The 23,879-nt window shown below is 48.6% G+C and overlaps 13 protein-coding genes across 13 annotated transcripts; 8 read left to right on the top strand and 5 right to left on the bottom strand.

The window, feature by feature from the left end:
• Positions 1 to 375: 375 nt before the first annotated feature.
• On the bottom strand, positions 376 to 2,110 carry I303_104071 (uncharacterized protein; the record flags this gene model as incomplete). The annotated part of the gene is made up of 8 exons (XM_065968896.1): positions 376 to 584; positions 665 to 767; positions 860 to 938; positions 1,012 to 1,072; positions 1,153 to 1,254; positions 1,401 to 1,630; positions 1,788 to 1,942; positions 2,048 to 2,110. The coding sequence occupies 8 exons, from the start codon at positions 2,108 to 2,110 to the stop codon at positions 376 to 378; spliced, it is 1,002 nt and encodes a 333-aa protein (XP_065824968.1).
• A 409-nt stretch (positions 2,111 to 2,519) lies between these two features.
• Positions 2,520 to 4,837, bottom strand: I303_104070 (uncharacterized protein; the record flags this gene model as incomplete). The annotated part of the gene is made up of 5 exons (XM_018407399.1): positions 2,520 to 3,566; positions 3,629 to 3,873; positions 3,954 to 4,319; positions 4,393 to 4,488; positions 4,615 to 4,837. The coding sequence occupies 5 exons, from the start codon at positions 4,835 to 4,837 to the stop codon at positions 2,520 to 2,522; spliced, it is 1,977 nt and encodes a 658-aa protein (XP_018264207.1).
• Positions 4,838 to 5,054: 217 nt separating this feature from the next.
• On the top strand, positions 5,055 to 6,298 carry I303_104069 (uncharacterized protein; the record flags this gene model as incomplete). The annotated part of the gene is made up of 4 exons (XM_018407398.1): positions 5,055 to 5,380; positions 5,529 to 5,953; positions 6,045 to 6,147; positions 6,208 to 6,298. 4 exons carry the CDS (start codon positions 5,055 to 5,057, stop codon positions 6,296 to 6,298), a joined length of 945 nt encoding a protein of 314 aa, XP_018264206.1.
• A 332-nt stretch (positions 6,299 to 6,630) lies between these two features.
• On the top strand, positions 6,631 to 8,324 carry I303_104068 (uncharacterized protein; the record flags this gene model as incomplete). The annotated part of the gene is made up of 6 exons (XM_018407397.1): positions 6,631 to 6,671; positions 6,743 to 6,749; positions 6,852 to 6,954; positions 7,097 to 7,208; positions 7,419 to 7,791; positions 8,016 to 8,324. 6 exons carry the CDS (start codon positions 6,631 to 6,633, stop codon positions 8,322 to 8,324), a joined length of 945 nt encoding a protein of 314 aa, XP_018264205.1.
• A 240-nt stretch (positions 8,325 to 8,564) lies between these two features.
• I303_104067 (uncharacterized protein) lies at positions 8,565 to 10,497 on the bottom strand (the record flags this gene model as incomplete). Its single annotated transcript, XM_018407396.1, has 9 exons — positions 8,565 to 8,594; positions 8,659 to 8,742; positions 8,807 to 9,157; positions 9,220 to 9,339; positions 9,465 to 9,901; positions 9,996 to 10,054; positions 10,142 to 10,204; positions 10,312 to 10,327; positions 10,464 to 10,497. The coding sequence occupies 9 exons, from the start codon at positions 10,495 to 10,497 to the stop codon at positions 8,565 to 8,567; spliced, it is 1,194 nt and encodes a 397-aa protein (XP_018264204.1).
• Positions 10,498 to 11,196: 699 nt separating this feature from the next.
• I303_104066 (uncharacterized protein) lies at positions 11,197 to 11,961 on the top strand (the record flags this gene model as incomplete). Its single annotated transcript, XM_018407395.1, has 3 exons — positions 11,197 to 11,582; positions 11,697 to 11,866; positions 11,936 to 11,961. The coding sequence occupies 3 exons, from the start codon at positions 11,197 to 11,199 to the stop codon at positions 11,959 to 11,961; spliced, it is 582 nt and encodes a 193-aa protein (XP_018264203.1).
• Positions 11,962 to 12,614: 653 nt separating this feature from the next.
• I303_104065 (uncharacterized protein) lies at positions 12,615 to 13,416 on the top strand (the record flags this gene model as incomplete). Its single annotated transcript, XM_018407394.1, has 3 exons — positions 12,615 to 13,006; positions 13,121 to 13,278; positions 13,355 to 13,416. 3 exons carry the CDS (start codon positions 12,615 to 12,617, stop codon positions 13,414 to 13,416), a joined length of 612 nt encoding a protein of 203 aa, XP_018264202.1.
• Positions 13,417 to 14,203: 787 nt separating this feature from the next.
• Positions 14,204 to 14,921, top strand: I303_104064 (uncharacterized protein; the record flags this gene model as incomplete). Its single annotated transcript, XM_018407393.1, has 3 exons — positions 14,204 to 14,574; positions 14,660 to 14,820; positions 14,902 to 14,921. The coding sequence occupies 3 exons, from the start codon at positions 14,204 to 14,206 to the stop codon at positions 14,919 to 14,921; spliced, it is 552 nt and encodes a 183-aa protein (XP_018264201.1).
• Positions 14,922 to 15,681: 760 nt separating this feature from the next.
• I303_104063 (uncharacterized protein) lies at positions 15,682 to 16,383 on the top strand (the record flags this gene model as incomplete). Its single annotated transcript, XM_018407392.1, has 2 exons — positions 15,682 to 16,001; positions 16,152 to 16,383. 2 exons carry the CDS (start codon positions 15,682 to 15,684, stop codon positions 16,381 to 16,383), a joined length of 552 nt encoding a protein of 183 aa, XP_018264200.1.
• Positions 16,384 to 16,801: 418 nt separating this feature from the next.
• Positions 16,802 to 18,255, bottom strand: I303_104062 (uncharacterized protein; the record flags this gene model as incomplete). Its single annotated transcript, XM_018407391.1, has 2 exons — positions 16,802 to 17,845; positions 17,950 to 18,255. 2 exons carry the CDS (start codon positions 18,253 to 18,255, stop codon positions 16,802 to 16,804), a joined length of 1,350 nt encoding a protein of 449 aa, XP_018264199.1.
• A 436-nt stretch (positions 18,256 to 18,691) lies between these two features.
• I303_104061 (uncharacterized protein) lies at positions 18,692 to 19,368 on the bottom strand (the record flags this gene model as incomplete). The annotated part of the gene is made up of 2 exons (XM_018407390.2): positions 18,692 to 18,996; positions 19,299 to 19,368. The coding sequence occupies 2 exons, from the start codon at positions 19,366 to 19,368 to the stop codon at positions 18,692 to 18,694; spliced, it is 375 nt and encodes a 124-aa protein (XP_018264198.2).
• A 1,256-nt stretch (positions 19,369 to 20,624) lies between these two features.
• I303_104060 (uncharacterized protein) lies at positions 20,625 to 22,006 on the top strand (the record flags this gene model as incomplete). Its single annotated transcript, XM_018407389.1, has 4 exons — positions 20,625 to 20,886; positions 20,982 to 21,483; positions 21,645 to 21,871; positions 21,942 to 22,006. The coding sequence occupies 4 exons, from the start codon at positions 20,625 to 20,627 to the stop codon at positions 22,004 to 22,006; spliced, it is 1,056 nt and encodes a 351-aa protein (XP_018264197.1).
• Positions 22,007 to 22,596: 590 nt separating this feature from the next.
• Positions 22,597 to 23,768, top strand: I303_104059 (uncharacterized protein; the record flags this gene model as incomplete). Its single annotated transcript, XM_018407388.1, has 2 exons — positions 22,597 to 22,844; positions 23,093 to 23,768. The coding sequence occupies 2 exons, from the start codon at positions 22,597 to 22,599 to the stop codon at positions 23,766 to 23,768; spliced, it is 924 nt and encodes a 307-aa protein (XP_018264196.1).
• Between the last annotated feature and the right edge of the window lie 111 nt (positions 23,769 to 23,879).

The following is a 23,879-nucleotide window of genomic DNA, read 5'->3' as shown; positions in this document are numbered from 1 at the left end:
TAGAAATATAAATAACTTTTGGCTACCCAGTGAAATGCACCGCGGCCGTAATGCATAACGTTTCCTGAGGAAGAGCAGGAGTAAGACCGGAGCCCGGTTTAACCGTTTATCAACCCGCAGTAGCAGCATTCCGGACCAAACACGCGAGCAAACAAACATATGGATGTAAATGCGTCCATATTGACGAAACCGGATTCTTCATATCGAGACCTGTACGTCCGCGGTCTTTGCCAGGTTGCAGGATGCGAGGTCGAGACCTTGTGCAATGCGGGTTTGGATCTTCCTCATGGGATTATGACTGCCTCCGAGTGATTATGGATACACACGCCGTTCCGCTAATATCCTAAGTCCGAAAGGATACCCAACTTCTCCAATTTACAGGTCATCACCCTCCCGCAGAGCTAAAGAGTTTAAAGCCTTCTCCAACGGCGCGTTTCCTCCGAGTTCCCTAATTTCGACCATTATTTGATCCTGCAAATCAACGATGACTTTCTTGGTGTATGCAAAAGACTTGGTCTCTTCTCGCAAATAATCCACAACGTGCTTTTTCAGCGATACCGAGGTCGTCTTCTTCTGCAGAACATCTAGTGGTAGCATGACAAAGAGCAAAAGTTCAGCGTTAGCAGATGTTGTAGCGTTTGTAGTAGGAACCAGCGCAACTTACTCAGGATCTGCCGATTCGAGTCGTCTGCTCTGACCCCGTGAACTACGGGAAAGCTGAATTTGCCTTCTGTCAGATCTTCGCAATACCCCTTGTTCGCTTCGTACTGCGCAAGCAAACGAAATCAGCCAAAGTCCGACACACCTGATGAGATCAAAGAGCATCCAAGCGTGATATTCCACATTCCGTAGTACTCACTTCAGTGGACTGCAGGTTCATGTAGTCATCCCGTATTTGGAACCACACAGATATGAGGTTGACCAACGGAACGTAATCGCTGCAAGGAAGAAGCAGAATACATTCATGATCAGCGAGGTTGTAAATAGGCCAATTGAGAAACGGTGCCTTACACGTCTGACTCCGACTTTGCCATCATCAACTTGACCGCCAGCCGCAGCAATCCCCCGGCTTCTGTGAGCCAAACAGTCCCAAATCAGCTATTTTGTCTATTTTGCTCTGCGCATATCTGGCAGCGAGTTACTGAGACGTACTGCCCAGAACCATATCGACATATTCCTTCTCCGTGGGACAAGTCAATGTATCTCTCCAGAATAGGTCCAGACCCTGTCCTCGATGCAGATGTAAGAGCTCGTCTGTAGAATAAAAAGCATGTATACAGTCAGCTCCGTCCATCGAAAGATCGTTCTGAAGTACGACAGGATACGTATACGAAGATGTAAAGTGGAGTTTGAGTTCGTGTTTTCGTGTTAAAAAGTCAGATACGATATACGGTACTCACCAGTAACCAATCCAACAACATCGACTTCTTTCTCCTTCTCCTTCTGCTTCTCTTTGCCCTTATCCGGTGTCCAACCACTGCTGCTCTCCGACGGTCGAAGTGATAATAATTCCTGCATAGCCAAGAAGTAGACGTAATTCGCGGTATTTATGGTTTGCGGTACACCGTATATCGTATGAGCGACTGGTAGACCTCTTCGTAATTCCGAATTGTCTTCCACGTCGTCCATCCTGATGGAGAGAAAGGCACATCCATATTCACGATTCGGTGCGATGTTCAGAGTACCGGGATGGGGAGTTGTGAATAATGTAGGAAAATCGACAGCGTCAGTCTCAATTTAGACGTAGACCCGAGCTTGTGCTTCTGCTTCGACCAACACCAACTTACAGCAGACTGGCATTGTGTAACATCCTGACTATCCTCGTGACCACCTTGAGACTATCTTCGGGGACTTTCAACCATAGATTGAATGCGTCTATCAATTTGCCTCGAAACTCTTTGCCTGGATTGGCGGATATGTAGGTGTACGGTTCGAGGAGGGTCTGGGCGGGGCATTGACCATGAGTCCAAGAATTAGCATGAACCCCTTGAACTGTGCGCAGTCGAGGAGCACGAGATAAAGAGGAAGCATAGAAGGATCGGCTCACTCGTTCTTGCGTCTCGGTCCATCCTGGAGTATGTAGTGTTTTTCTCAAGTTCGCGTAGTCCATGTTGTGCGCGGAATGAGGAATGGATGACTTCGGTCGCAGGTGGGAAGGTGGAAATTCTGGTACCGAGTGATGGTAGCTACCGTTGTTTCTGCTGCGGAGAACAAAGATGATCTGGCTATGGCTCTGAATGTTTACGAGGGCAGGTTGATGGCTGGATAGTTTTGTTCAGGTGGCGATGAAGTATAAAGGAAGACAAAGTGAATAGTGAATAGAGTTGGATGACGATGGATGTGGTCATTTGAGGATGTTTCAAGTGGAGGCAAATTATCCATCCATCCATACCTCTATATCATCATGTTATCAAGTTCATACTACAACACATAATTGAATGACTACTACTACATACACTTGGGGGATATACTGCAAGGCCACAAGGAGCCTCACATAAGATGAAATCATAACATCGTCGTTACCCGTGTTCACAGGCGTGGTCATAATCTTCGTTCAACCAATATCCAATCCCCTCCTTCCTCAAGAAACCTTTATTCAACCCCCATTCAAGCGCATCTTCCACAATCCAATCCCCCAACCTCTCCCATCGCCCTTCCGTTCCCCAGCTCCTGAACGCTGCCGTGAGCTCATCCACCGTCATACCATTCTTAGACTTCGGATCACCTTTCCTTCTAATTGTATTCTTCCTTAGATCCCTCTCAGCTGTTAAATGGGGTATGCAAAGTGGGAATAACAGTTGAGCAGGTAATGGTAAATACCCATATTCACATCCAACTACCTCCCCTGCTCCTTTTCCTCTGGTCCCTGGCTTACATGCAAAGTGCGGTAAAGTAATCTGAACAAGTGATCCTTCTTCCGATATTGCTCTGATAGCCCAATGCACCAATCTTTCAATCTTCTTCTGGACTTCTTTCTCCACCATAACGTCCAGTGATCGACCTTCTTTCCGCTCAGATTCGACTATGAGATCCTTTTTGGTAGCTGTACCGTCGCGTATCCTTCTTCGTCGTCGGCGTCCATCTTTCCTAATTTCATTTTCGACGACCAACCTTGCTAACGTGCGAAGACGTTCGTTGCCGGATACAGACACAGGTGTGAATGCTTGCAGTATGATTGCGTCGACTGTGAGCGGAGGCTCAGATGAGCGTGTCGGCGTTGGCGTGGACCGCTTGGACCTGGCGATGAAGTGTTTCTGAGTAGGGGTAGCCTGTCCGCCGCCGTTCTCTATGACATGCCCATTTGACTTGACTTGAGAGTTGATTTTTGTACTTGGCTGGAAGACACCTAGACCATTCCGCGATCTTGTATTTCTACTAGAATTTGTTAAAACCTGTGGACGATACTCGGGAAAGAGCATTTCTAATCCCTTTCTCAATGCCGCTTGAGAGATTTCGGTGAGCTGTAATACCGATCGAACAGTCTCTTGAGTCATGTGATCTAGCATGTATTGTCGGAAAGTACGATCTGTCAATTGGGATGACCGGAGTTTGGTAGGGTCGCGCAACTATTCAGAACGATCATATCCGTGAGTATCGTTTCCACATGGCGATGCAAAGAGGCACTCACCTCTGGTTCAGCTTCAATCATGCTGAGTTCACTGGCTGCCTCGCTGGTAAGTGTCATACCCAAGCTATCCGAGGCCCTCAAAGCTGCACTTGCGATTGCATTTATGCCGTTCTTCGTGGGAGTTGGCGGTAAGCTCTTGTTAGGAACGGTCAGATCAGGTAACACGAATGGGCGAGCGTATAAACCTTGATGGAGTTTAAGCACTTGAGCAGTGTGGATATACTGTTCCTCAGGATCAACGGCGCCTGAAAAGATGATCTCGCTCAGCGTGAACTCGTCCCAGAGATCCATCAAGTATGGGGGAATTGAAAGAGGGCAAACGTACAGATCGACCCTCCAGCGTTCTCATCCACAACGACCTGCCTGACCCATTCAGAACTCCCATCGGCTTTCCTCCTCATCCATTCGTCCACCTTACCAACGATCCTAACAGTATCTCCTACTCGGATATCCTTCGTCTGGAATCGCTTGGTCGAGCTCCATTTGGCCTTTTGAGCTCGTTCGGATGCTAGAGCCTCCTCTGTAGCTTTGCGTTTCGCGATTCTGCGCTCGGATGCTGTAGCGAATGTCTGAGCGGCAGGTTTGGGCTCGATGACCGATTTTGAGACTGAGGTATGAGGATGCGCCAACGAGGGGACCGGATGAAGGCGAATGAGAGTAGGCAGGACATGTTCTCCGTCACCGTCGTCCACTGAGCTTTCAATATCAGCTTGAAGGACAGGTTACAGGCCAGGAGAAAGACAAAAGAATCTCGCGATACGTACAGGTCACAGTCATTGATGTGTCTTTGTGATCGACACCTGCTACCCAAGCTACTATCTCTACCATCCTACAAGGATATTGGTTGAGCAGAAACACGTCTAGCTCACGAACAGAGTGTCAGCTTGTATCATGCAGACGACCAGGACATTGCTAAGACAGATTGAAACAGCTGGAGAACGAGTGATACGTGTTACCAAAACAGCGTTTAGAAATCACCCACTCACCCCTCGAAGCATACATCATACCCTCAGTACCATGATTTGCCAGCGTTTGCATCTTGTAGACATCGCTGATGAAGCATTTCGCTATAGCTTGAGGACGATGGGACCAGCCGATGAGGGTATGAAGGGGAGGTAGGTGATCCAGCGTGACCTTTGAGCTGGATGCATGATTATACTTGAATTGTTGGGTCGTTATCCCCCGTTTGGGAGTCACGGCGGCGTTCATACGGGCTGCTATATTGACATTGTTGAGTATATATGATTGGTGGATGGAGTAGGAGTAAGAGTGAGAACGATTATGATTTGTTTACATTTGATTTTTGGTGCAGTTGACTGGATTTTCTGCTTTTCGGAACCATATGAGATTCCAACTTCTTTCTCACTCATCATCGTCTCTTTCATCATCTGGTCTCTTACTCTCATCCCTACGCAGGCCCATCGACATGTCCAGACCCGCCTTCTTAGCGCCCTTGCGGCAGGCTGTACTGCAACAGTCCTCGACATGTCCTCGTCGTATACCTGTCAGATTCAACACCACCTCCACCTCGTCTTCATCTTCGTCCGCCACCACCATTCCGAGGTATACCACCCGATCGAGCGTTCGATCCAATTTGTTCAGACCCACAACACTAGTCCTGATATGTGTCCCCATTCTTACTGGGTTCCTGGGTGTATGGCAATTGAAAAGATTACAATGGAAGTTGAATCTCATTGAAGAGGTCGATCGGAATTTACAGAAGAAACCCATGTTATTGCCTGACAATATCAAGTGAGTCGCCTACCAAACGCCAGTGACGTCGTCATGCCCAACTCCCTGCTCTCATCGCATATAGTCTCTTTTGATGATCTCTCTGCTCTGAGAACCAATGTATAGAGAGAGAGAGAGAGACATGCTGCTAATATACGATTTCATCCAGCTTATCAGCTTTACCTGAATTCTCGTTCCGACGAGTAATCCTCCGAGGCCAATTCGAAGGCCCAGCGATTCTCCAAGGCCCACAGACCAAAGATGGCTTCCCGGGGTATCACCTCATCCTTCCCTTTCGCAGGGAATCAGGATCGATGATCCTCGTGAATCGAGGTTTTATCACTACCACAAGAGCGACTGCGATCCGGGAGAAACGACAGGCTGTTCCTGGCCTGACCGAGGATGGGATGACAGGTGATGGCAAGACGTATGAGATCGAAGGGATGTTGACCAAGCAAGGAGAGAAGACTTTCTTCACCCCCGAGAACAGACCCTTGACGAACGAGTGGTTCTGGAAAGATCTGGTTGGGATGACTGCCTGGGCCGGAGGTGAGAAGAGGGGTGTTCAGCCTGTCTTGGTTGACGCCATTGAGGGTGAGTCGGCGCATCATTTGACCTTGTGTTGAAGTGTTTGACTATCGGCTGATTTTGATGATGATGATGATGATGCTCTCTCATGGAACAGAACCCGACGTATCGTATACGATGCTAATGAACCAGGGTGTACCTGTGGGCAGACCTCCTCATGTGGAGTTGAGGAATCAACATGCCCAATACGCCGGTATCTGGTGAGTACGGTCTGTGAGATGATCTCTCAACCTTGCTGATTGGATACATCACTGCTACAGGCTATCTCTCTCAGCTTCGACTACCGTCATGTTGGCCTATGTCTTGACGAGGGGTAGAAAGGCGCCTAAGAATACAAGACCGAGATTGTGATTTTTGGCTCAATCATAGCACCATACATACGATACTTCATCCATAGCATATGCATACTTTCCACTCATCCATCAAGTAGCTTGGGATATGGACCCATCACTATCATAATGCATGCGGTTCGATGTTGATTCAAGGCTTGCATACTTTATTGAAGGGGATATATCGAAGACAGCGTGTGTAAATTACTCGAGTACATGTGGATCCAATTAATCCCTCCGCCAACGCGACAACCGAACAATCCACATCCACCCATTCACATCTTCGTAATTCCTTTCTTCTTCTCATCTCTTTCTGAACTTCACTCAACAAAACGATCAGATCTATCCTCCATCATGGCAGGCCCAGCAGATGCTACTCCAGTAGTAGAAGCTCAGTGCGTCTCTCTTTCTCAATGCGTTTCACGTTCAATCGATGAGTACTAATTGTGTGCTGTCGTTCTCGCAGAAAACGGGTCAGTGCATCTGATACACCTCAACATCCCGTCGATGGGCTTTCATACTGAGGGAGCTTGACGGGTGACTGACGGATGCTGATGTTTGAGCTCGGCTTGCAGGCCGATCCAGAACTGAAGAATGTCGTGGAGTTCTTAAGGGGGAAACACGGTCCGAAAGTGAGGAGAGGTATACTGAATGGGAAGAGGGTTGATTACTTCAAAGGTGAGTGAAGTCCACTCGCGGCATCTTGTTAGCCTCACCGCATTATGATGGTATAAAGCCTCCTGTACAGCGTCCACTATCCCCTCCGACTTGTCAAACGGAACTGACTGATTGGACTAATGCGCCTGTATCATGATGATAGGCAAAACGGCCATTCGTACTCTACTCTCACCGCAATATCAGAAACTCAAGAAAGTGCCCAAGCTCGAGACTGAAGAGGAAGCGAAAGCGTTGATGGTCAAACTATTACCTCAGTGAGTCTAGTGGGACCGATGGGGGAGTAGAGAAGTGACTCTCCGAGCGAAAGCAAAAGCTATACTCCCCTTTCCCAGCCTCAGATCACAATCACACTTTTACTCCACTGCATCTTGTTAAGCGCAGACATCCCCCTGTCTCTGACCTTGGATCATGCCCGACTGGAGTGAATTAGATTGTACTGACACCCTTTCGACACCATCCTGTAGTGCATTCTTCCTCAAAACCGATCGACCCGTCCCCGCCGTCCCTCCTCCCGCAGGAACACCCAAGACCCTCCAACTTTCCCCACAACAGGCCTTCGACGAGCCCTCATACTACACATGGTTCTACGACGGTTCACCCCTCTACACAATCCTAGGCGGCGCCGCCATGGTCGTCATCATGTTAGCCGGTGTCATGTTCCCCCTCTGGCCTATCAAACTCCGGATCGGCGTCTGGTACCTCTCCATCGGGGTCCTCATCCTTGTGGGATTGTTCATTGTGTTAGCTATAGTCAGGTTGATCTTTTGGTGTATCACGGTACTCAGTATGAAGAGGGCTATTTGGATATATCCGAATTTGTTCGAAGATGTTGGATTTGTGAGTTGTCCCGCCCGCATCCCATTTTCTCTTCTTTTCTCCAAGCCAAACGTTTCTAGGGTGTGTGTGTAACATATCCTATCATGTTTCATCCTATCCCATATTATCCTGTCCTGTGAAATCGAATCTCGCTTCATTCATCCTGTTTCTTACAACATCCCCTGACCTCGTTTCTCCTTACAAGGAATCCGGGAAAAAGCTAACATACTATGCCGCACAACCAGTTCGACTCCTTCAGACCCGGATGGGCATACGACGAACCCAAGAAGAAGCTCAAGAAGAAGGCTCCCGGCGCCAAATCATCCGCGAACAAGAAATCGAAATCATCCCCACCGGCTACTGCGGCACGCGAAGACTCCATTGAGGATTTCAGCAAAGCGGCTGGTGCGGGCGAACCTCCCTCAGGATCAGCAGGAAGTCCCACAGAGGCTGGTGCTACAGGTGCAGAAATCACCCCGAACCCTGCGTCAACTGCTGAATTGAGGAGTAGACAAGCTGCTTCGATTGAAGAGATCGACGATGACCAGTCATAGTGCGTGAAAAGAGGTCAGAGAGTCAGGTAGCCTAGTATTAAGTGCGATTGACATGATGAGACGCGATAAGATCATATGAAGTATCGTATACGTATACAGCGTGACATGTTCGATGGGATGCATCATGACTCTACATGACTATGACGAGCCTGCGATGGTTTTGCGTTGCGCTTCAACGTTTCAGTCTTTGGTCTTCCTTCCGATGTCTGCTATACGCCATTCCAATTCCTTCTCTCACAATCATGCTGCGGCGCCGAGGAATTGTTGTCTCTGAATATCAAGAACGAATCAGCTGAGGACCTTTCTTAGCCATACGAGAAGACAGCGAACTGACCAATTGCATGATCGACGCTTTCTGCGTAGCATCCAGAGCGCTGATCTGATCAGGCGTAAGTTGCAGCACTTGCAAGAGCATTTGCTGAACCGGCGGACATTCTTATCAGCTAACACACGCTGTCACGATTCATAAGACGCTGACTCACCTGTTGATCTTCTGGTAAAGTAGCCAGAGCCTGCTGAGCACTAGGCGGTAGAGATGCCATACCGCTAGCAGGCGGTGCTGGGGCAGGCGTACCATAACCTGCTTGAGGTGGTGGTGCACCATATCCAGATTGGGGAGGAGGGTTGTATCCAACTTGAGCAGGTGGTGGTCTGTTGTATCCTCCTCCTCCTCCTGCAGCAGGGGGTTGAGCGTTTGCGGGTGGATATGGAGGATAATTGGAAGGTGGACCGCCGTTCGACGGAGGGTAGGCCGAGTAAGAGTTTTGTTGAGGGGGAGGAGCGAAGTTGGATGCTGGAGGAGGGGCGGCGGCGGCTGATAGGGGCTGAATACGCTATTCGAGCGAGTTTGTATCAGCTGAAGGCGTTTGAAGAGGACAGCAGTGGAATAGCTGACCTGAAGTACAGAGGGATCTACGATGTTCATCAATAGCATTGCTTGGAACAAGGCGTATGCGAGTTGGGGTTTTGAGGTGAGGAGCTGTCTTGCTTGTTCGGGATTGGTAGTTATCAATGACTATGAACAAGTTGGAATCAGCGCTTACCCCATTGTGATCGTCTTGATACAACGTAGTGAAGCAGAGTGGTCCAAAGTGGTAGGTGGTTCGTGAACATATGAAATGATGAGGACGGCCTACTCACCTTCATACTGGCCATGACATCCTGCATCTGACCAGGCGTGACAGCCGCAAGTGTCTTACTTATACTGTCCGTTGCATTTGATCCAGGAGGAACAGGTGACCCCTCAGGCAAAGCGTTAAGATCTACTCGGTTCACTTGCGAAGGCGGGGGAGGTCCTCCTCGTCCTCCTGACCCGGGGAATCCCTGGTCATATCCTCTTGGTGGTCCATCATCATGCTGAGGTCTGCCATACCCTCCCGGAGGTCCACCTGCTGGTGGTCCACCTGGCCCTCCAGCATTTCCGATTGGTCCACCAGGTTGGCCAGGTACACCACCTCGACTTCCCCTTCCTCCCCTCCTTGGTCCAGGTTCATCCGTTGACAGCTCTACTCGTAAATTACGACCGTTTACCGGCGCATCCTGCAGATTTCTTACGGCTGAAAGCGCTGTTGCTTCGTCTGACAGTCATGAGCAAGTCAGAGGACGGCTTTCTGCAGGTTTTGTGTCGGTTGAACAGCTTGAGAAGATAACGAGGATATGGAGGTGACATACCGTAAAATTGGACGAACGCGTATCCTTTCGAACGCCCAGTCTGCGGGTCAAACTTGATCCTAGATAGTCCCATATCAGCACGCAGCAAATGAAAGAGTGATTCATGAACGAAAAGCCAAAGGCTGTATGAAAGACTGTTCACTCACTCGACGTTGTTCACTGGACCCGCTTCTGAAAAGGTATTGGCGAGTTGCTCTTCGGAAACATCGCTGAGATACCACTCGTCAGCTTATCTTCCGACATCTCATTGAATTCCTAGTATCATATTCGAGAGCGCCAACCGCGACGCTGCATAAAGAGGACGCTCGGGACCTACTAAGGGATATTTGCAACTAACAAGGGGGAAAACAAAGTCAGCCTTGAGTGTTCTCAAACGAACGCGAGATCATCTGATCGGACGGAGATCAGACCTAGATCACATGAGTACAATTGGGAAATATTTCCTGTACATCGTCATCAACGACTCACCGAAGATTGTTTTACTCGCTTGTCCCGGTGCCATCGTTATCGACTGATGCTAACACACTTGAGACAGGAAGGGAAGGGGAGTATCCAATTGCGGGCGTCCAAAACGAGCTTTGAATCCGTATGGTTGTATGAGAGGACAGATCTTTTATCGCGCGTAGCCGCGAGATGGTTTTTGTGCGTCGAGCTGGCCTTTTGTAGACGAAAATATGATGTTGAGACAGCAAAAAATAAAAATCAACAGGTAAATCAAGATCATTGAGAGCGAACCTCATAATAACCGTGAAAGAACAGGAAGAAGCCGACCACGTGGCGATTCCATAGTGGCAGAATCTTTTTGCTTGATCACTATCTTTGCCTAAGGCGTTGCATCGGATATCATTGACCTACATCGGTTCGGCCTGCACAGGTCCGATGAGCCCCATGACCATTTGTGTGTCTCTCTGTGTCCTTTCATTGCAAATCAATTCTAGGAGGGATGATCCCAATCAGATATATCCGCCCTTGAATATGAAAGGGAGATCAACTGAAGCTACAGTCCGGCCCTACCATCGACAGGCTGCATATGGTGATGATGGATAAGTACAAGTACTGACGAGCCGATAAAAGCTACTGGTATGTCCTTGTCTCTACTTGACTTTCAATTCAGCTTGTTACTCGATATCCTGAAGGATTTCCAGTAGTTACGAGCATCTTGAATATCACTCACAAGGGAAACTATAGTGACCGACATTAGATGTTGCTTTTCATTGCTGTTCTCGTTCCCTTCCTGATTGGCTCATCCACTTGGGCGAAAGAAGAACAGGCGGACCAATCCGTGATTCTTCGGCCGCACGGTGTCACTAACTATTGTGTACTGGCAAGCGCACCAGCCGGCTGGGCGCTTGTTCCAGACTCACCCTGGAACGTTTATACGACCCATGGCACTCTGACTGTCGGCCCGTGTGATGAAGTACAGTACTTGCCCATGAAGTGGGACCTCAGTCCGGAGACAAAGTCGGATGTCATACTGTCAACAGAAGACCTCACATCTTATCCGTTCTATGCTTTGGATGCGGGGGACCTTAGCAAAGACGATCGAGTCACCATCAAACCCAAAGATGAAGGGAAGCCTGCACAGAAGTGAGTTCAAGTCCGTCACCTACTGTAGATTTGCATCTGGGAGACAGCACGTATTACCTAATTACTTTTGCGGTGGAGACTCAACCCATGCTGATCGTCGAATTGATCATCTAGGTGGACGCATCAGAAAGACAAGCGGATCTCCGTGATGGTCAATGGGACCACCACGCGGTGCTTGACTTACAACGCCACGCAAGAGGCGACGAGGGAGCTTGATAACCGTGCCCTCATCACGACTAACTGCGGTGAAGGTGCTCAGGATATGACATCAACGTTCCAACAAGGTAGGCATCGGTATCCTGACTGGGATCCGATCGATCTGGCTCGCTGACCTTGCTATGATTCTTCAACAGTTTGGGAGATCACCGAGGCGAAATGAAAATTCCATGGTGGAGTCCGATAGTCACGATTGAATCGGACATCTCTGGGGGATTGGCTCTTTGACTCACATGTTGTAGTCTGCTTCTTTATAGTAGCATGTAAAATATGACATCAAAAACGCTGTCCACCCAATTTCTGCTCTGGCAGTCGCCAGAAATGCATAACGGCCCGTCTAAATGATCTGTCCTTCAAGAAATTTGGGTGCATACTATCTACGAGGCTTGAGAGCGGCGAATATCAGGCCGAGCCAATATAGCTGCATCCATGGGCGTGACTTCCATATCCATTGAGATGGACATTCCCTATAAGTACCAGATTTTCTCACGGTCCGTGGCTTCGAGTGATCTGGCATGAAGTCTGACAATAGTTGACGATCCTTTCATTTGCCTTGATTACAGACGGATGATGCCGATCAGAGCTATCAACCCCTCAAGTAGATGAAAGGAAGATCCACCTGATCTCTATGTCAAGCTCGTCGATGACAACCTCATGATGTGCTAGCAGAACGCCCCATATTTCCACCTCCGATTTAAGAGCTTGGAAGTTTACTCAGCCGGAGACAGGATTCTCTTGACTGATTACTGTAAATTTGAACGCGAAATAGACAATACAACTTGGTATTCCTAGTATCGGAGAAGAATATCGTCCAAGATGCTTTTCGTTATTATCCTGATCCCCTTACTGGTCTCTTCCGCCTTCGCCTTGAAGGGGCGATCCGATTCCGAGGTTCGTCTCAGGGTGCACGGTTTTGATGATGACAATCAACAATGTGTGTTGCCTTGCGATAAATCCGGGAACCCGTTCGTAGAGGACTACGACTGGGACGACTACACGTCTCACGGCTCATTGTCTGTGAACGCTTTCGCTGGACGAGGAGGGATCGCCACGATGAAATGGAACTTGACCCGAGAAACGAAATCCGATACGATCTTGTCACTGGAGTCTCTCAATTCTTATCCTTTTTTCGCGTTAGATGCTGGCAATCTCTTTGAAGATGATCGAGTCACAATCAAGCCTAAAGACGAGGAGAGCCCCTCACAGAAGTAAGTTCCTTTTCGTCTTTTCATTTCCATCCCCCGAAATCCTTCATCTCGGCATGGAGTTCACTGCATCGGAGTCGTACATAGACGCACAGTGCGCTGAGCATGGACATACAGATGGACGTATCAAGACGATAAGCGGATTTCAGTGGAAGTGAATGGAACCACAAAGCGGTGTTTGACTTGCGACATGGCTCCAGCTGTTCAAAACCGTGTTCTGATCACCACTCTTTGTGAGGAAGGGGCTCAAGACCCCGAGACGAGTCGTCTTCAAGGTAAGAGCGCCCCTGTCCGCACCGTGAATGTGCAGTTTGGACAATTGGCTTGCTTACTATGCTTCATCCGAAATAGTTTGGGATATCCCCCAGTATGGTCAATCATTAAATAGTCTGAAAGAGACTGAAGGCACCTAATACTGTAGTCGCAACGAGACTTACGGGTATCAAATGTATGGAAATCTCCACAGCCCACAGTCGGGTCGCGCACCGCAGGATATACCCGCCTTTCCCCGTAGATGCCTCGTTAGAGAACATGCATTTAAGAGGCTGAATGCCCGATTATGACTAATGACAAACGCATTTTGGGTCTGGCAAGTCCTTGTGAGAGAAGAGCTATCTATGTAGTATAGTCGCACCGTTTCGTCGACTCAGATAAGTCCGCCTCTATTCAAGGTATTCCATTGGTTCATCACTCTCTAAAACCCCCAAGGAGTTCCCAGTTCTAAGCTACTTTGGAATTATTGTGCAACATGCCACCAGGTCATAACGCGGTCTCGTTGGTCGGAGGATGTGAGGGATGTATAATAGGGCGGACCGAGTGACCGAGTCGAGACCCCTTTCTGTCATAGTCGAAGGATCTGCAGAGTCGGATCGGACGGTTTCCTTTGGATGTAGGGGGCATGGGACTTGGATAGATGTCATTCCTTTCTCTTCGGACAGGAGGTTAGTCAATTTAGGACAGGAGGTTAGTCGATTTAGGACAGGAGGTCAGTCAATTTCGGACAGGAGGTTAGTCAATTCCATTAATGAAGCGAAATTGATACACCCCGTTTCTGACCTACTTACTCCCTCAATAAGGTATATCGTCAAGCCTTGCTGGTCGCTCAGCAAGTCAGATCATCGCAGTTTACTCGTATCCACGCATCAAGCTTGTCAAAGCTTTTTATACAACATGCTTTTCATCTCGGCTATCTGCACCATCATGACCAGCTATCTCGTACATGCTTCTTCCAAGCGCGATTTTGTAGATAAATCCGTAACACTACAGCCCGAGCTGTTCACCGGTTTCCGCATAGTCCCTCTCAATCAAGCCATCGGACCATACAAGGCCGAGGACATGGATGCGGACACTTGGTCAGAGTTCAAGAAAAGCGGCGATTTGGCAGTGGGCGCGCTTGCTCCGAAAGACGGTCCACTGCCCCTTCAATGGGATATCACCAATGGCACAACGGAGACCATTACCCTCATGGACGACTTGGAAAGTTACCCGTTCTTCGCTTTAGACGCTGGGGACCTCAATGAGGATAATTATGTTACGATCAAGCCCAAGGACGACGCTAGAAAAGAACAGCAGTGAGTAGGAGTCTTACCATGTTGAAACTGAATTGCTGCGATCATGTGATGCGACAGAGTGATGCTGATTGCGCACATGCTGCAGGTGGACGTTTGGCGAAGATGGGAGAATTTCAGTGGCGGTGAATGAGACCACAAAGCGTTGTCTGACTTTCCACTGGCCCGGAGTTCTGTTCGCCTATGGAACCTTGATCACTCAACCTTGCTCCGACAGACCCGATGACCCGCAGGATGTAAACTTCCAAGGTGAGTGCTTTTACGATTTACAATAAAAGGCAGGATCGTGTAAGGTACTGACTGACGTGAGGATTGTACTATGCCCTGCAGTGTGGACTACGGCAGTCTAAGTCTGAAATTTTGGAATGCTCCTGCGAGCACCGAGTGGTCATGTATGATACAGTCTACAGTAAGCTCCGAGAAGACGGACGGGTTTGTTGCAAGCTACTTCCTGCATGTATACCGATATAAGATTGTGCGGACTAGGTGGACATTTGCGCCAAATATGCATCTGGACTGTGGAGGGTCGTTGAGGCACGATGCAGCCGGATATCAGAAGGAAGGAGGAGAAGGAAGACGGGGGACAGACAGCTCCGTGAGCCTAGAAGCTTGAGAGATCACGGTGCACTAGCAAGACCTCTCATGCCGATCAATTTCATACCACTCTTGGTCATAGGATTGAATGACTTTCAAAATGATTGACCATCCACCCTGATCCAATTGAGAATCATGAGGATAGTCGTCATCAAGACCGAACTGTACAAAGGAAGTGGCCATTCTCGGTGTACATACTGCCACATTTTCAAAGCATGATCCGCAAGGGGAAATGATATTGATGCAGGAGCAAGTCAATCAAGATACTGCACAGGATGACATGATTGATTATCGGTCAGACCTCATCATCATCATGAACCATCACACGATGGTAAATTGCTTACAGACTACGATATGAGGGGGCAATTGCAGACTGAATCAAAGCTTGTTCTTGAGATTTCTAGTATATAAGAGCCTGGCCAATACCGGACGCCTCAAACTTCATTCGTGTTCTCTTAGCTATACTGGACTACAAAGAAATTACAGTATACCGATTTATCAAATCCGACCTGCAGAATGTTCAACTCCGCTCTCCTCCTTCCGCTTCTTCTAGGATATGTAGCCTCGGTATCAGCCTCGAAGATCCAGCTCAAAGGTTCCTCCAAATGCCTCACAGCCATCGACGATGGTAATGGCCTCTACGGCGGTGCGCCCACCATTGTAGACTGCAAAGACGCTATCAACTTCGATATCCCTGGTCTGGCGTCTACTGCGCCCGACGTAATTAGATGTAATGCGGGTGCTGGACCGAGAGTGTTGGATGCGGGAAATATCTCGGGGGGCGATAGTGTCCAAGTGCTTGATCCGAAGGCTGGAAAGGATAATGGATCGCAATTGTGAGTGAAAACCAAGTGGCTCAGTGGCTTCAGCGCAATGTACATTCTTCTTCCGCAACAGCGGACCTCTTCAGAAGCCTTCGACATCCGATCGCACTGACGAGTAAACGATACTGACATGAATCGTGTCGCGATGCAATGATGCTGTAGGTGGGTTACCGGGACTACAGACGGACGAATCGAAGTATCCGTAACTGGCCAGCCTGAGGGTTCACCTAAATTATGTTTGAGCTACGTCAAAGATGTCTCGCTTAATACTCAGATCGTCACTAAGAACTGCGGTACAGGGCCTGACGCTCCAGATGCGAATGTCAAACAAGGTAAGTCAATCGGTCTCGCTTTGACTCCTCTAGGTCTTCCGAAATTGTCTTCAGCCACATGAAGCGGTTGCGCTGGTGAGTATCATTCCGCGTAGTTTGGGATATCATCTAGTCTAGGTAATGTTCCCGTGAGAGTGCCAGTAGACGAGTTTGACTATGGCAGGACGAGCCTTTCCCGCTCGATCTCCATCTTGCCCTGACAACCTCTGCTTGCTTTGTTCTGGCTTGGTCACACAATTTGTATATGTATGTAGCTTGAAGTGTCATGGACCGTGATGCATATGAGCGTATGCGAGGTCACAAGCCACTTGCATGCGCTTAGACTGGATTCATTCGATCCTCCCGGTGCTTCGGGATTCGAGAGCAAAGACACCGCATGTGTACTGCTCTAAACACTTGACATCTTTCTCTTGTGTTCAGACCGGCAGGACGACAAGGGACGGTAATTTGATGACCCGTCGATCGGTTGTTGACCACTTATCACTTATCCCCCTCATCAGCTATCTCCCTCGCAAGCCTAGCTTCCTCCCAAAACCCTCTCATCTCCTCGTCATCCTCTCCCCAGCCCATCTCTTTCTCCCAATCACTCTCTTCTCGCTCTTCCTCCTCACTATCATCCTGAGCCAGATGCGCTAAGGGTTTGGAAGCTTTCACGAATGTGTTTGAGAGGCCATTGGTTCCTGAACCGAGGAGTGATGATTGTGCTCGACGAGCATCTTTCGGCGAGTGCGAAAGCGATTGAGATTGAGATTGAGAGTCTCCTGTGACTTGACTCAGACTTGGGCTTTTGTTCCCCTTCTTCAATGGAGTGGTGTGGGCTTCAGCTTGACTCTGAGTCGTCACAGGCGCACTCGAGGTTGTTGGCTTCGATGGAGATGAGAGCGATGGAGCGGATGGGGCGTTGGAGGGTGTAGGCCGTTCGTATATCTTCAAATTGGCGATGAGGGCGGTTATCGGGTCATCTGGCTGATTCGAGGCGGGAGTCTCTTTCTTGGAAGGACTGGATGCCGTGGGTTTCGGAGGGGTACCCGTAGTCTGTGCTGGACGAGGATGAACGGGCGGTCCTGTCGGAGTTATCTTCGTCCCAGCAGCAATATCCTCACGGGTGCGCCCATTCGGATCGGTGCTTGATATGGGAGGTATCGATTGAACTGACGCCTTGTGTTGGGTTATTGTCGGATTGCTTATTCCCTGCGACGGGGTCTGATCGAAGCTGAACTCCCCTCTCTCCTCCAAATCTTCTAGCAAGTCGAACTCCTTGATCTCCCCTCTGAGCCAAATAGCTTCTACCCCCAAATGCCTCTCCACCCAGCTTGACCGAACGGCGCATGTCCGACTACAGAACCCGTCCTCCGGATTCCCCTCTTTCTCCTTGATCGTCCGGTTCGTCGTCGATATCTTAAATCGACGAGCTACCGAGTATTCCCTCTTCGGTGGCTTACCGCACAGGGGATAGGAACATAGGGAATTTAGGTGTCGTTCGTGCGTGACTTCGAGGTATTGAGGCGGTGTCAAATGGGCTGCCTATCCCATTAAGCGAGTCAGCGAATATCGCAAGTCAGACGTATGGTTCGCACTCGCAGTCTAGGATTAGACCGAAAATATGCTCAGTACGGAAACCCACTCACGACTTTCTTGAATGTACTTCTATCTACTGTCTCCTCCATTGACCTGTCCATCCATTTATCTACCCTTCTTTGTAATTGAGCTTTCCTGACTGCAGCTCTGACGAGCGTGTCGTTTTCAGACACACTCCCTACACTTTGATTTGGAGCTGAGGTCGAGGCTGAAGTAGAAGCCGTTGTAGAGCCTGCGACGGATGAGGTTTGACCCGTTTGACGCTGAGATACGTTCAATCGAACTGGATTACGGGATGTTGGATGAGCACTGGAAGAGCCAGCTTGTGCGTTCCTGTTGGACGTGTCTCGTGACATGGTGGTTCAGCACCCGATGGATCTGGATTGACCTCTCGGGGGAGAAGACTGTGTGGTAATTTGTTACTGCTATTAACATGAGTTGATGTTCGAACTTGCTAACAACCAGAGGAAGACCCCTTCGAAATGATATTGTGGGTTTGTGAACTTCTCCGGTGGAGGCCATTTTCAGCAGTGTTGCAGCTGGAGTAAGAAGAAATGCACAAGACACTTCCAAAACACCCACTGCTTGCTGGTCTGGTCTAGTCAGAGGCGAATGAGAAATGAACAATTATTGGTTTTATGCATCTGGTCATGCGGATATATCGAACACATGTAACCACTTTGTCTGTCTGGCTGCCTGTCTATCTGACTTTCTGTATATCTGTCTGTTGGTATTGTGAACCCCTGTACGGCATCATTCACATGATTGCTGAGAGCCTGTCCTCTCTCCAACCTAGAATCCCCTCCCTCTGCCTCTTGGACCGCCCCTACCTCCCCCACCTCGTCCGCCTCGCATCGGCCCACCCCTCGCACCTCGAGCAGCACCTCCCCTGGGCGCACCGTCCTTCCTTCGTTTTGCCTTGGGCATATCATCCACCAACAACGTATCTAACGGCAGGGAATCCGGTAAGATGTAATATCTGACATTGTTTCCTCGTATAGCGATCGAGTCGAGGGATATGGGGGGTTGATTGGGAAGTTGGGTTTTGAGGGTGAGTTTGACGGATTTCAGGTGAGTGTTCATTTGTGGGTCGACGGCTGTTTGACGTTGCGATACATTTGACCACCAAGAGGAGGTTAGAGATGTGAATAAGGTTGGATCGAAATCGAGAATGGCATTTGACCAATCGAGTCAATCAAGTCGTGAATGCGTTCAACACAGGCCGCAAAGAGGGTACCAAAGCACATTTTGTGTCCATAATTTCGATTAAATCAAATGATGCGCATAGTCCGGAGAGGTGTCAATGAAGTCGAGATAGAGCAGATAGGTGAAACAAGTGAATCAGCGTCCTTCCCTTCCACAGAGCTGCGCGTGTAATTTGGAAGAAGACAACACTTACAGGTGATCGTTCCATGCACTACCGATCCATTTTTGAGCTCGATCGTGACCGTCTCGTTGTTGAGCTTCATCAAGAACCTGAGTGTAGGAAAGGATCATCAAATCAGCTTGCGCTCTTTAGACACGCCGCATCTACTCGTCGTTCCTGTCCACATCCATCTCATCCCGGTCATGATGACCATGCGCAAACGTCAAAAGGAAGGGCTTCTATGAGCAAATTCCTCTTGAGAAGTTTTCCATACGTGAAATTCCCCCCTCCTATCCCCATCACTACAGCCTTTGCATCCATCTGCTTGTGACTCCTATACAGTTTCTATTCTTCCGAGCACGCGAAGAGGTGCGGACCGTCGCAAGACCTCTCGCTTCTTAAGCTTGCTTGCCTCAACTCCTTCAAATGAGCGATATCCTTCGTGGAAAGCGATACTAACCTGACGAGCTTCATATTGAAAGACGGAGTCGGGTCGAGCTGTGTTGTTTCTAGGATGCCGATATGGCTTTTGTGTACGATGTTATCGTTGATTCGATTGGAATATATGGATGAAGATGAAGGATGGTATTGATGTTATCGTGTTCCAGTGAATTATAAGGTGAAGCGGCATTATCCGGCGTTAATTTCCTTATTTCCTCATAATAACCCAATGTGGCACTTTGTGAATTGATAACGCGTCTATGAGGATAATGCTCCTTCTCTTTCTTCTCTTTACAACCTCTTCATCCTCCTCATCCTGCTCATCTCTACTTGCATCGTATCCTGTCCTTCCTCTCTCTCCCTGTCAGTCAGAACGAATACCGAAAACGAGTCATCCACTGTTCACTCCGTCAATATACCCAGCCAAGAGCCAATCCAACCCTTTAACGAAACCAAACCATCTGTGTCGCGTCATCGCTTTCTCTCTTCCACTGAACTGCTCCAACTTGTCAAACGCAACTCAATCGCATTGTGCATCTATCCCGGCATACCTTTATCTTCATTGGCATAGAACTCGTATAGACCGCATCGACAGGCGACTCGACTCATTCCGACCTAATTCGGCTTTGAGCTAAATTAGCATCTTCGACGCTCGAGCCTCTTGTGTAACCATACGAGTACTTTCAACTTTCGAAAGCCATTTGGACGGCTTGACCTTTAACCTTATTTTCACCTTCAGCATCGCCTAGACGGCAACCAGATCTTTATAGACCGAACCGTCCTCGACTCAAAGCAACGTTCCACTTCTGACCACGAAGCCTAAGATCCCATATAATCGCATCATTCTCCCTGAAGATCCGTTTCAACGCAACTCGCATTTAACCTTAACCCTCAACCAGATATACCTGCCATTCAATCATGTCCTATAGCAACGGCTACAACTCGAACCCGCACTCACACTCAAGCACACCTGCTCCAGATGCGAATGGCAATGGTAACTCGAGCTCCAACTCGGCTGTAAAAGTACAGCCATTACTATGTTCAGGTCATACCCGACCTGTCACCCACTTATCGTTCTCGAACTTGCTTGACGACGGAACGTACCTCTTGATTTCAGCTTGTAAAGATGGGAATCCCATGCTGCGAAGTTGGCTCGGTGATTGGATAGGTACCTTCTTAGGTGAGTCCCCCTCACCATTTTATTTTATTCTCCTTTGATTTGATGTATTCGAGGCGGCACGAGTAATGCTTATGCTGAATGTGTTCTGGTTGTAGGTCACAAAGGAGCCGTATGGTCTTCGAAAATATCACTAGACACTTCGAAAGCAGTCACAGGAAGCGCAGACTTCACAGCCAAGATATGGGATTGCAATTCCGGAGAAGCCCTACATACATTCTCGCATAATCACATCGTCCGTTCAGTCGCTCTTAACCCCCAACAGACACCGCAATACCTCTTGACTGGGGGCCACGAGAAGAAGATCCGATTATTCGATCTGGGTCGACCGGAAGCTGAGCCATTGATCCTTGGAAGTAGACCCGACGGATTATCGACGGATGGGATAATCAGGAGCTTGGTATGGGATGAAGGATCAGGAGGGACGATGGGAGTCAGCGCGTCCGAAGATGGTATAGTCAGATGGTGGGATCTAAGGACGTTGAGCCAGACTGCTCAGCTTGATCTTGGGGAGAGTATCTCCTCGATGGAATTGGCTCATGGAGGAGGGACGTTGAGTGTGACTGCGGGAAAGAAGGTGCATTTCCTGGATATCTTGAGGTGAGTCACGGTTTTATCACAAGGTTAGATTTCAATGGGTGCATGGCATTCACCTGGGTCTACTCCCCTCCGAATCTCCCGCGGCGTGCGGTGTTACTCTACAAATTGTATCATACAATCGCGATTTGACTCAGTATCGCTAATCTGGCAACGACATATAGGCAACACCCGCCAGTCACCGTAGAACTACCTCACCCGCCCACCTCCGCATCCCTACACCCCTTCGCAAGAGACCGATTCGTAGTCGGATCGACGAATGATCCTTGGGTCAGAGTATATGACCTAGATTCAGGAAAAGAGAAAGAGGTATACAAGGGGCATCATGGACCTGTACTTTGTGCGAGCTATAGTCCGGACGGAGAGGTCTATGCGAGTGGTTCCGAGGATGGTGAGTGACTCCTGAGATCCTCTTTGATATGGGCGTTTGATATTGACTTAAATGTATTTTTCACGCTTAGGTACCATCCGACTATGGCAGACCAATCCTGGTAAATCCTACGGTCTATGGCAAACCCAGGATTAGGACTACGACTAGACGATACTCGCATCGTCTTTCTTAGTCGTTCTCATGGAAAATTCGGATGAAACGAAACTACTGATCATTGTATTAGACATATATACCAGGATATTGGATATGTCTTAGCCAGTTGAATCACCTGCTTTCCACCATCTCGACACAATTTACAATCTACATAGCATTTTCGTTCCTCCAGAAAGAGGAGACGCTCAATCTTCGCTCTCATCATTATCACACTACGAGTGATCTTGTGCATATTGTAACGAGTATAGATGATGCATTTCATTCATGCATTGTATACATCCTGTCTGGAGAGTGATAATCAGAGCATTGAGGATGTGACGTCATCAGTGCGAGTAACAAGAGATAAGTGGTTGTCACCACCCAGCAAGCTTTCTTGGTCCTCTTTTACTATACACCTGATTGCTATTGATAAAACAGTCCCGCATCCCAGACCTCTCATCAACACCAGCAAGAGCAGAGTAGTACGTCGAAAGTCGGAAGTCGAGTCGAGCCTGAGATCGAAGTCATCAATTTCCTCATCTCCACTGTCCCATCATAAAGTCACAGAGTGGAATCCCCATAACTTATTCGACATGCCCCTGCTCACTTCACGCGCCCGACACATCCTCCAGCCGCTCAAACCGCTTACCTTGAGCATAGGCTTCAGCTTTGTCGTGCCCCTCCGATTATTCGGCTCCACGACGAATGCGACCGACCGTACGAAGGTACATTGTACGCGCAGACTAGTGCGCCAGCCGTCCCCTGCAGCTAGTAGGGAGAGCCCTTATCCGATTGTGTTTCTTAGGATGAGGGGTATAGAGGGTTTAGAAGAGGATGCGGAGTGAGTCAAATTACTGTCCGTTCAAAAGCGAGTCCATCAAGCCGTCTTGTGCTGTCTATCAATTCCCTTGGTCATATTTGCCAATTTGCCCTTACTTTTCTCTTTTCCATCATCTTACCTTGCTTTGATAAGCCTCAATCAGTCTTTGAAAGTCCTGCTTCCCAATTTGGATGGGCTGTTGAAATGTGTCAAGACGGGAGAAGACGAGATGCAGTGACCGCTTGATAGCTGATACCGATCACTCTCAGATGGGTGGATTGGGCCTCGATGTTCAGTGAAAAAGGATACACCTCGGTCGAAATAGACATCTCCTCTCCTTCGCCCTCGCCCTCCTCTGATCCTGCCTCAGAAAGCGCAAACGGCAGTATCAGTGTTCCATCTACAGACACGTCCACATCCACATCCGCTGAAGACATATCAACACTAAAACCAATGGTCAACCTCCTAGCTTCCGAGATACGCTTACTAGCCATCCCCTTCCCGCCCATCTTAGTCGCTTTTGGCGGATCGACTATACTCGCTCAAGCATTCATAGAAGATAATCCGTCTTCGGGATTGATCCTTATAAACCCTGCGGAAGATACCGATCCTCGTTCGGAGAAACAACAGATCCAGACGAGACTGAAATACCCGACGTTCACATACGAGCCGCATTTCCCGATATTGGTCTTGTCTGATCAAGCGGGTCTGAGGCGGCTGAGCGTTACGAATCGCCTAGTTAGAGAATATGGTCAATTGCCACCATCAGCTGAGGATCACCAACAGGAACAAGAGAAGAAAGGCTGGTTCGGTGGCTTTGGAGGTGGATCAAGTCGAAGTAAGGGTATTGAAATTGGAGTGTTGGATGAGTTGACGAGTCCAAGTGGGTTGAATGAGAAGGGACGGATTGAGGTGGAACGATGGATGGACAGACAGGGGTTCTGAGATAATGAGATTCAGATGTGGATTGCCCGGAATGACGAGAATGTTCATTTCGTATGTCCATAACGCGCCCATATATATATGAGCACCACGTCTTTGTCATGCATGATACAC

Source organism: Kwoniella dejecticola, chromosome 4 (assembly GCF_000512565.2).
Source record: "Kwoniella dejecticola CBS 10117 chromosome 4, complete sequence".
NCBI classification, from domain to species: Eukaryota; Fungi; Basidiomycota; class Tremellomycetes; order Tremellales; family Cryptococcaceae; genus Kwoniella; species Kwoniella dejecticola.
Note: the sequence above shows the minus strand (reverse complement) of the source record. Positions and strands in the feature narration are given on the sequence as shown.